General features: G+C 51.9%; 1 protein-coding gene across 1 annotated transcript; it reads right to left on the reverse strand.

The window, feature by feature from the left end:
• Positions 1 to 2709: 2709 nt before the first annotated feature.
• Positions 2710 to 10828, reverse strand: LOC132574361 (PHD finger protein 23A-like). The gene is given in 7 exon segments (XM_060242723.1): positions 2710 to 4354; positions 4357 to 4407; positions 4615 to 4659; positions 5205 to 5793; positions 6799 to 6891; positions 10643 to 10689; positions 10804 to 10828. Coding segments are annotated over 7 exon segments (1023 nt in total). The 3' UTR covers positions 2710 to 4181.
• Positions 10829 to 11391: the final 563 nt, after the last annotated feature.

The raw sequence follows: 11391 nt of genomic DNA on the forward strand, positions 1-11391 counted from the left end.
TGCTACATGCTTTTAGAAAGTAGGAGGGCCTAGCAGGTGGGGCATTTGCTCAGCAGGGTTTCTGATCGACTGTGCAGATTAAAAAGCATCCTGTTTAACAGGGCCTCTGCTTCATAAGTTGAAAAAACCTTGCTGCATGGCATTTTGTGATTGTGCCCATCACTCTGGGTCAGAATTCCAAAGATGCCAGCAAGTTCTGAAAGGCTGGGAAAACCCCTGGCTTAAATGGTAAGAGTTTATGATTTCACACCTTTCTGCAAACTCCTGAACAACCGTCCCTGCTGCTAAGGCTGTGTGCAGATCCTATGGCACCTGCTGTAAGTGCCAAGAAAGTGGGCAAGACCATTGCCCAGTAGCTGGATCTGTGCTTGGAATTTTTTTTGGGGGGTGGGGAGTTGCAGCTGCCATTGGAGGATCTCCCAAGGTGGGTTATCAGGCAGCTCCCATTCCATGCCCTGTACGTACTTTGTCCTGCCATGGGGCATCTGCCAGCTGCCATCCTGGGGCATGAAAAGAAAGCTGCCAGTGAAGAGCGAGATATCAAAGGCAGATGAAGGTGCAGCCACTATGTCTGACCATTTAGGTTAGGGCTAGACAGCCCCTGGCGCGTGTACAACCAGCAGCATTTCAGCTAATTTTATTTAAAACATTTTTATATTGCTTCTCCAGGTGATTCAGGCCCAGTTTGCCAGGTCTTTGCCTGAGCTACGAGAGAAGGCAGCTGCCACCATCTATGCCTCTATCTCTTCCCAGATCTGCTGTATTACCAGCTAAGGCAAAGGTGGATTTTTGCTGGCAAACGCTGTCAGGGCGTGACTTGCATGTCTGACCAAGTACCAAGCTTGGGACCCTGGCCCCATTTTCTTTGCCAACATCTTTGCAAGTATATACTGTGTTTTTTTGCTTGGCCAAAAGTGTTGCCTACTCTGGAGGATTGCTTTATTAAATACTAAAGGTAAAGATAGTCCCCTGTGCAAGCACCAGTCATTTCTGACTCTGGTGACGTCTCAACACGTTTTCACGGCAGACTTTTTACGGGGTGGTTTGCCATTGCCTTCCCCAGTCATCTACACTCCACCGCCCCCCCCCCCCCCCAGCAAACTGAGTACTCATTTTACCGACCTCGGAAGGATGGAAGGCTGAGTCAACCTGAGCCGGCTACCTTGAACCCAGCTTCCCCTGGGATCGCTTAGGTTGTGAGAAGAGAGCTTGGACTGCAGTACTGCAGCTTTACCACTCTTGTGCCACGGGGCTCTTATTTGCTATCTACAGAGAAGCTTTTTCATGCCCATTGGGCAGGGAGCTTCAGTGATGCTCGAGTTACATGTGGTATATTTTTATTGAAGTGCTATTAGGTTGAAGGATGCTGCTTCCTGAAGTAACCTGGAACAAGATTGCAGCCTTAAAACGTATGAAGGTGCCCAGCTTTGACTCCTCCGTAAAGCATTTGACCCAAGGGTCTTATTTGGACCATTTTGTGTCCCATTAGCTGAGATCCTTTTACCTGGAGATGGCAGCATGTGAACTTGGTACCCTATATAAAGCAATACATTTCTCTTCTTCCTCCTCCCCCAAAAGTGTGCTTACTCTACGATCTCATTCGTTTCTAATGGCCAAAGAAATTGTTAATTTAAAACTGATCAGTCCACTTCTGCAGCAGCTGGCTACTGGGGGGGAGAAACCTGGCTACCATCAGATGCCTGAGCTTGGATAAGTTTGAGAATAAAGTGAATGGTTGCCGCCAGCATATGCAAACAGCCTTAACCCTCACCCATAAGACAAGTCCTGGAGTCTGCCCAGTCTTTCAAAACCAACAAAGGGGACTAGCTTTTTGTGGCACTCGTAGTGGGTTATCAGTGTGCCAGGATGCATCATGTTACCTTTAGTTGTCCATGGAACCCAGTGGAGCTGGTCACTACTGGAAAACTGATACCCAAACAAATTGACTTTCCATTGTCTTACTTTGGAAAAGGAAAGGTCCCCTGTGCAAGCACCAGTCGTTTCCAACTCTGGGGTGACGTCACATCCCGACGTTTCATGGCAGACTTTTTACGGGGTGGTTTGCCATTGTCTTCCCCAGTCATCTACACTTTCCCCCCAGCAAGCTGGGGACTCGTTTGACCGACCTCAGAAGGATGGAAGGCTGAGTCAACCTCGAGCTGGCTACCTGAAAACCCAGCTTCCACCAAGGATCAAACTCAGGTCGTGAGCAGAGCTCAGGACTGCAGTACTGCAGGCTTTAACACTCTGCACCATGGGGCACTTTAGGTTTAAGCGAAAAGGCACATCATACACCAGAACCAAACACTGGTATTATGTGCCTTTGGGAGAGGAGGGGCAAACTGCTACATGCACCCTGTCCTTGATGATTCAGTGACATTTACTGCACTGTTCTGCTCATAAGAATGCCTTCAGTATCCCCAGTCAATGCACACAACCAAGTGACAAGCGTGAGGTCTGCCTCTCACTTGTTAAGAGAATTCTATTCAGAATAGAACTTGAATATTTTGCTTAGCCCCCCTTAAATGACAATTTAGTGTAACCTAACAGGCAGCTACTGTGGAAAGGGAAGTCTTGCTAAGAGCCTTCATGTAATTATAAATTATAAATGCCATCAGTTACACAAATCGGAAGCGAAAGGATGCTGCATGTCACCACAAATTCCTCCTCCTCTTTGTAGTGAAATAAACTGCAGTGATTTAAAAATGATTACAATTAAAAACAGCTTTTATTCTATACATGTAATTCCAGACACTGAACAGACAAGGACCAGAATATACTACTATACATCTTTAATAGAAAGTGACTATAAAAGTGTAAACATCTGGGAGGGAGAGAAGGGCATTGACTGAACCATGGGGTAAGTCCCTATAGCCTTCGTGCAGCATGACAACGGGGCAGTCGGTCCCTCTTAAGTAGAAGGGGAAAAGTGAGACTGCTGTTACTGGCACAGCCATTGTGTGAAATGCATAGACAGAAGGCACATGGGGTCAAAGAAGAGGCTTGGGAGGGCAGGGTATAGCGATCCTTTGCTGGAGAACTCGCCTAAGAACAAGGAGCAGTGGTTTGCATAGCAGATTTTTCTTTTACTGTCTCCCGCCTCTGCTAACCCAAGGTTGAGGATCCTGAGCTGGGAGAGAAATCTCACAACAAAAAAGCAGGACCCAATCTGCTTTTCAGCGCAGCTCACTGCTGTGGAGACTGTGGCCTACCCCTCCCCCCCCCAGTAGTTTGCAAAGTCTTGCCTCTTCCACTAAAACGAGCTTTGGTCTTCTCCCACACTGCCTGTATTCCTTTTCAAATAAGACACTAGTGCAACAGGTGGTCTAGAAGGGGAGGTGGATACTTATGGAAATATAACTAGTCATTTTCTAAGTATCTGTATACAAAGTATTTACAAAAAGCAGATACTGGCCTTGCCTCTCTTCTCCCCCACCCTCCAATCACAGACTAGCCTGTCTAAGGCCTTGCCAGCTTGCGAACATAGCAGACTTTCTAAAAGTTCCAGAAGCTATCACCTCCATCTCCAAGTAGGATGGCAGTTGGCCAAGGCTGCCATTCATTATGCTGAAACACAGGAGCTGCTGTTTCTGATACCCGTTCTACGTCAGAAGGAAACTGCCTTATGATGTAGATGTGGTTTTCCCTCTGAGAAAACAGTTTCTGGAGATGAAAACTGACTTGTTTTAAAGGGGTGGTTTAGGCTTTGTCAGAGAACTAAAACAAACAAAGACGACCCAGGAAGTATAACTGCAGAAACCCAGGTGGCTATTGTACCACGCTAGCACTAAATTTGGGCTAACCCCTCCACTAAAGAAAGGCACCAAGCTGTATCTGCAGAAGGGCAAAAAAGGCATCTGGCTAGCGTAGTGCATTGTGCACTGGAATCCACCCAACCAGTCACTTGTGTCTGCCAGCTGCCTTCGCATCTCCTCCTCTGGTATAACCCTGAGATCAACAGCATCCCGTACAGGCTCTGTCAAGGAGAGAGCAGTGCCCACCAGCCTTAAAGATACCTTTCACTGTCCTAGAATCTGAAAGCATTGGGGGGGTGGGGACAGGACCATTTTTATTATAGGAGTATGCCCCTCCCCAGGAAGCAGTTCTCGCATTTTGATTGTCTTGCTTCTCTGGGATCCGGTTTGACATTAAAGGGAACCCATCCACCCCTTAAGCCAGAGTCAGTCACAAAAGCGCTTGCGTGGCACGGTGCGGGCACGGTTGGAGCGACGGATCTCTTGCTTGGCATCGCGGCATCGCTGGCAGATGAAGATCTCAGGCACGTTGGATTTGCGGATCTTGGCACACGAGAGGTGGATCCAGGTGGTGCATTCGTTGCACTCTATCATGGGTCTCCGGCAAAAGGCTTTAAGCAGAAGCAAGTGATCAGATCCCATGCGTCGTCCTCTGCAAGAAACACAGCAACAAGCATAACTTTTAGGAAAAAAACAAACAAAAACCAGCAAAAAAGTGAATAGATGTTCCAGAGACTCTGGAAATAACTTCTATAGATGAGGTATTGAGCAACAGAGCATCGTGCTAAAGGCTTTCCCCAGCTCAGATGTAGCGATGTTTGCTCCCCCTACCGGAAACTTGAAGTATCTACGTACTTACCATCCGCTTTGCTGTCTGAGGGAGCTGCAAATTCCTGGCATGATGCTGGGGGGAGGGGATGGGGGTGGGGAAGAGAAAAAAAGAAACCACATAAATAAGAGTGGCTCGCATCTGTACCGTTATCCTGACTCTACTGCTACTCTGCCAACAAGAGTTCTTAAAACAATTATTTACAGCTCCCACTACTAAAATCAAGACACCTAGTCTTCAAGTTCCTCTTCTTACACTCAAGTATTCCCCAATGATTTAGCAAAGATGTCCTGCCTACAATACTTTCTGTTAAAAGGGGAAAGCCACGGCTCACTGACAGAAAAGATGCTTTGCATGCAAAGGGACCCACATTCTATCCATCCACATTACCAACTGAAGCATGCATGGTGTCTCGATTAGGGCGTTTTGGGCTAGGATCAGACAAATCCCTACTGTGCCATGGCAAGTTGCTGGATGACCTTGGGCCAGTCACTCCTAACCTCCCTTTGCTCGATTCTTACAAGGATAAAACGGGGAAGGAGAAAAACCAGTTGAAAATATAAGCATCCACCAGTTTGAAGACCTCTACCTGATACCCTTAGGATTTGCGGACTACTTACTATTGAGTTGGAGGTCATCTCTACTGATCTCTTCCTCACTGCTCTGCTCTCCTGTGTTCCAAGAGGCAGCACTGACTCTTTCCTCCTCACGCATGCTCTGTTCCTTGGGCCCAAGAGCGCTAGTTAGTGGCTTTTCAGGTGACTGCTGCACCCCATAGCTCCAACCTTTCTCCTCTTTTATGTATTGCTCCAAGAGGGATTTGGACTGCAGTTCTTCCCTTGGGAGGCAGGAGTCCAGCTCCTCTCCCTTCCCATGAGTCTCTCCCCCTGGCTCAATCCTTTCCTGCTTGATTTCCATCACACTCAATGGCATCACTCTCTTGTCAGCTTCTTGGTCCAACATGAGCTTCTTCACCGACTGCTTCTTCTTCTTCGCTTGATGGGGTCGAGTAGGGCAGAAGGTGTTGGAAACATCAGAGCAGTTCCGGAACAGGTCCGCAGCCCCTTCGAATTTCGTGTTGCTGTTCCCTCCATCGTCAGACAGCACCTGGGAGTCACAGGACTGGGATGAGGTGCAGCTGTCGCTGTCTCGGGTGCTTCCTGTGCTGTTCTGGGGGCTCAGGTTGCCCCTAAGAGGCCACGGCTCATTCTAGAATAGGAAGGGAGAGAGTGCCATCAGATGGTCTGTCTTGGAATTCCACTGAGAATATTTTATTTAAAATATTTTTATGGCGCCTTTCCAACTGATCAGTCCTCAAGGCAGCAAACAAAACACACTGAAATATTTGAACAAGTAGAAACAACTCTAGAAATTATAAAATAATTCACACAAACAAACAGGACCAGAACGAGATCAGAAGAAGATTATATTGGATTTATATCCCGCCCTCCACTCCAAAGAGTCTTAGAGCGGCTCACAATCTCCTTTACCTTCCTCCCCCCCACAACAGACACCCTGTGAGGTAGATGAAGATATTGGATTTATATCCCGCCCTCCACTCCGAAGAGTCTCAGAGCAGCTCACAATCCTTCTCCACAACAGACACCCTGTGAGGTAGATGAATATATTGGATTTATAGCCTGCCCTCCACTCCGAAGAGTCTCAGAGCGGCTCACAATCTCCTTTACCTTCTTCCCCCACAACAGACACCCTGTGAGGTAGATGAATATATTGGATTTATATCCCGCCCTCCACTCCGAAGAGTCTCAGAGCGGCTCACAATCTCCTTTACCTTCCTCCCCCACAACAGACACCCTGTGAGATGGGTGGGGCTGAGAGAGCTCTCACAGCAGCTGCCCTTTCAAGGACAACCTCTGCCAGAGCTATGGCTGACCGAAGGCCATTCCAGCAGCTGCAAGTGGAGGAGTGGGGAATCCAACCTGGTTCTCCCAGATAAGAGTCTGCACACTTAACCACTACAGGGGAAGAAGGTCTATGAGAGCTATGGCTGACCCAAGGCCATTCCAGCAGCTGCAAGTGGAGGAGTGGGGAATCAAACCCGGTTCTCCTAGATAAGAGTCTGCACACTTAACCACTACACCATTACTGGGGCTAAAAAGCCAGGGGAAGGAGAGAACGTGAATCCCCAACTCCCTGAGCAGAAAAGAGTAAGTGGGAGGATATACCCAGTTTTTTCCCAGGATGCTCTCTTACCTCCTTTGGGTATGGGATATAGCCTGCATAGGCTAGCACAAAGGTGCAGAATTGGTTGAAGTCTTCTACAGTTCTTTGTCGTTTCTGTGGAGGCTATGAAGGTATAAAGTTTCACAGGTGAGTCAACCAACAGAGAAGAGCTCAGATACAGACAGTATCCATTGTCTCAAAAATAAATACCCCTTTCTCTAGGTACTGCATGGATCAATACTCTCAAAAAACACAGTTGCTTTTAACTCAGAAGATGTAATACAGGAAAGCAAGCGCCACAATTATCCTAATGAAGTACAGAAAAAGATGACTTCAAATAGTCGTCTTCCTGCAAGATTAGATTTTGCCTGTAGAGTTTTCTATTCAAAATCGGGGAAGAAATAAACAGATTCCACTAGAGGGGTTTCAGAACAGCAGGAGACAAGTCTCTGGAGAATGGAGCTATCCTGCTATTGGATAATAATAGTAGTCTAGAAATGTTGGGACATTTCCCTGTGGATTCCCTATCAGGGCAAACAAAACAAGATGTAGCTCATGCCCCTCCCCACAAAGGGAAGTAGCAGTAGATCAAATTAGTGCTGCCATCCTTCTCGCATCGCTAAGCAAGTCACGGTATCCACTCAAAAAGGCATCCACTCAAAGCTATCTTTGCAACTGCTGGGAAGAGCTTCAATGAGAAGAATCCTCTTAAAGCAGACCACACCTGCAATCCCCCCAGTGCCCCCAAAAGAAACTGACAGAAAACCAAAGCCCAACCCTAGAGATGGCGGCTCTAATTCCCATGTACACCTGCCTCACTAGGGATGGGGGAAGCCTGCAATCCCAGAGTTGGTATTAACTGAGAACAAGGTTGGAAAAGGGCAGCATGTCTTTGCAAACACCATCCCGCAAAGCCTTCTGCTTCTGTAAGAGGCTGCCCGAAAAGGGGGACAGAGCCTAAGCCTTCCAGAGAAAAACTTGGGTGGGTTTTACAGTTTAAAGTTAAGACCCCAGAACTGTGGAAAGAGACCCCCAACTAGTGTTCCCTAAGTGTGTGAGCAGCTGCTCATTAACACAGAAAGCCCTGCTCAGCAGCAGTCTAGAGCCAAGCTGTGTCTTGTGTTGACCATTAGGTTTACAGCAGTGATATTTTGCTCAGGATATGAACTGCTCCACTAGGTAGGGGAAAAAATTAGCTAGAAAATTGACCCCAACCCTTTCTCAATGTGAGATCAAGAATCAACCCTGCACCAGATCCCAAAGGAGAATGTTCTTGAATCACCTATCAGTCGTCCCCCTCCCCCACTCAGGGCCGTAGCCAGCAGGATGGGGCACAGGTGTGGTGCCTCCTATAGAATCTGCAGCACCCCCACTGAAAAGGGAAAATTGGGTAGGGGTGCTGCAAATTCTAAAGGGGGCATTGCACCTGTGTGCCCCCCTGCTGGCTACAGCCCTGCCTCCACTTCAAAGAAAGGATGTTCAGAAAGGAAGTTGCCCCCCTCACCTGACAGGGCAGCCAAGATAAAGGGAGAGGGGATGCAAAAAAAGCCCCTCTGCAAGTGTTTTGGGAGGGGTGTGGCGGGGGGGGGGGGGCGGTGGCTTGGGGGCAGTTAGCCGTGTTCATCTTCTAAAGCAACAAAACAAAGAGTCCATGGGGCACCTTTAACACCAATCAAGTTTAATGCAAGGTGTTGGTCTTAAAGGCGCCACTGAACTCTTAACTTTGTTTTGCATGCTGTCCCGGTCCCAGGGAGTCCCAGGTTCAATCCCTGGCATCTCCAGTTAAAAGGGCCAGAACAGGGGTGGCCAAGCTTACTTAATGTGAGAGCCACATAAAATAAATGTCCACAGGTCTGAGAGCCACAAGACAGGAAGGAATGAAGCAGAAGAAGATGATATTGGATTTCTATCCCGCCCTCCACTCCGAAGAGTCTCAGAGCAGCTCACAATCTCCTTTACCTTCCTCCCCCAGAACAGCCCCCCTGTGAGGTAGATGAAGATATTGGATTTCTATCCTGCCCTCCACTCCGAAGAGTCTCAGAGCAGCTCACAATCTCCTTTACCTTCCTCCCCCACAACAGACACCCTGTGAGGTAGATGAAGATATTGGATTTATATCCCGCCCTCCACTCTGAAGAGTCTCAGAGCGGCTCACAATCTCCTTTACCTTCCTCCCCCACAACAGACACCCTGTGAGGTGGGTGGGGCTGAGAGGGCTCTCCCAGCAGCTGCCCTTTCAAGGACAACCTCTGCCAGAGCTATGGCTGACCCAGGGCCATTCCAGCAGCTGCAAGTGGAGGAGTGGGGAAGCCAACCCGGTTCTCCCAGATAAGAGTCCGCACACTTAACCACTACACCAAACTCGCCTAGCGAGCAGGCAAGGAAGGCAAATAGACTGAGGGAGGGGGAAAGAAAGCAACTTTAACTTTAAATGTATTCTCCAAGCCACTGGCTAGCTTGGCTTGGAGAAGAGATTTAAAGAGACTAATGCCTTCTCCAACCTGGCGGGCAGGGTGGTGGGGGTTTCAAGAGCCACACAACGTGTGTGTGAAAGAGCCACATGTGGATCCCGAGCCACAGTTTGGTCCCCCCTGGACCAGCCAGAAGGTGACACGACAGATCTCTGACTGAAACTCTGGACAGCCGCTGCCAGTCTGAGTCGTGACATCGGGCTGCGATGGCAAGCACTAAATAATGCACTTTCCAGCTGGATTTGACTGAGCGAACCGGCAAAAGCCAGTAGCAAAGTGCATTATTCAGCATGTGCCTTGGAAGAGCCTGATTCTCTATAGGGCGGCTTATCGGGATCAGGAGAGCGCCGCCCGTTGCAAGCCTCCCTCCCTGCGAGGCCCGGCGCAGAGAGGCAAGCTGGGGTCGCCCTCCCTCCCTCCCTCCCCACACCTGATGGCTCCCAAAATGGCGCCTGAGCGGCCCAGACCGTCCCGGCGAGAGCCCCCCCTCCCCCGTTCCCTCAAATGGGCCTGAGTTGGGGGGGGGCGAAAAAGGCGGGCAGCCCCGCCCCAGGGTCCCCCCTCCCTCCCTCCCTCCGCCGACGAAGCGAGAGAAGAGGGAAGGGGGCGGAGCCGCCCTCGCGCCAAAAGCCGGAGCCAAACAAACAAGCGGGCGAGGCGGCCCCTCAGGCGACCCCCCCCCAAACCCCTCCGCCGCGAAAAAAGAGGCCCCCTCGCGGGAATCACGGCACTCCCCCCCCACCCACACAGCACACCCCGACGGCGCCTCCCGGGCCCTGCCTGGCGGGAGGGGGATGTCTGGAGTTCGCCTCTCCCGCCCCACAAGCAGGGGAAGAGGGTCACGACGGCGCCCACCCCTCCTCCTCCGAGGGAATTCCGCCAACGAGGCGGCCAAGGAATGGCGCTGCTCGTCGCACACGGCCCGCAGCCCGCGCCCAGGAGGAGGCAGCCGCCCCGCCTCCCTTCCTATCCCGCTCGCCTCCCGCCCCGCACACTTCCCTCCCTCCTTTCCTCTTTTCCCTTCTTTCCTCCCTCCCTTCCCTTCTTTCCTCCCTCCCCTCCGCCTTCCTCCCTTCCCTTCTTCCTTTCCTCCCTCCCTTCCCTTCTTTCCTCCCTCCCTTCCCTTCTTTCCTTCCTCCCCTCCGCCTTCCTCCCTTCCCTTCTTCCTTTCCTCCCTCCCTTCCCTTCTTTCCTCCCTCCCTTCCCTTCTTTCCTTCCTCCCCTCCGCCTTCCTCCCTTCCCTTCTTCCTTTCCTCCCTCCCTTCCCTTCTTTCCTTCCTCCCGCCTTCCAAGGGACCCTTCTCGGCTTCTCGCTCGGTCCCCGGCGGTGCCCTTTGCCCCGCTGGCACGCCCGCCCCGCCCGGGGAAAGGCGACGGAGAAGCGCGGCGGCTGCACGACTCACCTCATCGAACAGCGGGCAGCAGCCCGGGCTGGGCACGGGGCTGGCTGCTGCGGGGGAAGAAGAAGGAGGGAAAGGGCGGTCAAGGCGAGGGCGGGTGGAGGAGCCGCCTCCTCTGCGCCCCCCACCCCCGGGGCACAGCAGCTCCCCTCCCCTGCTCTCACCTGCATCCTCCTGCGGGCCGCTCATCCCCTCCGGCGGGGCCAGCTGCAGCGGGGGCAACGCCGAGGCGCCCTTCCCAGCCGCCGTGCCCGGCGGGACTGAGGCGTTCTAGGCAGGCCGGAGCGGCGGCGCCGACCACGGGGGGCTGGTGCTGCGCGGGAGGAGAAGGCGGCGGCGGTTCCTGCTGCTCCCGTCTCCCTCCGTCCCTGCAGCCGGCGCCGGCTCCCCCGAGCGGCAACTCCGCCTCTGGCCCCGCCTCCTCCTTGCAGGCAGGGCTGGCGGGAGGCGGGACCACCTTCGCGCGGGGGAAGGAGGGGGGATCCGAAGGAAGCTCGCGGAGTGGGAGCGGTGGCGCGAGGCGCCACGCCCCCCTTCCTCCGTTGTCACTTGGGCTCGTCCGCCGGCTGTGGGGGGGGGGGGGGAGGGAGTGGGCTCTGCGCTTCGGCTCCGCGGCGGGGTTTTTGCGCTTCTCCCGCTGCCTCCGCCAGCAGCGTTGGAGGGGAGGCGGAGGAGGGCTGGATGGAGAGGGCAGGTCTCCCTCCTCTTTGCAAGACGGTTATTGGGGAGGGGGGAAAGATCCAAGCGGGCAG

This window comes from Heteronotia binoei, chromosome 6 (assembly GCF_032191835.1).
Source record: "Heteronotia binoei isolate CCM8104 ecotype False Entrance Well chromosome 6, APGP_CSIRO_Hbin_v1, whole genome shotgun sequence".
NCBI classification, from domain to species: domain Eukaryota; kingdom Metazoa; phylum Chordata; class Lepidosauria; order Squamata; family Gekkonidae; genus Heteronotia; species Heteronotia binoei.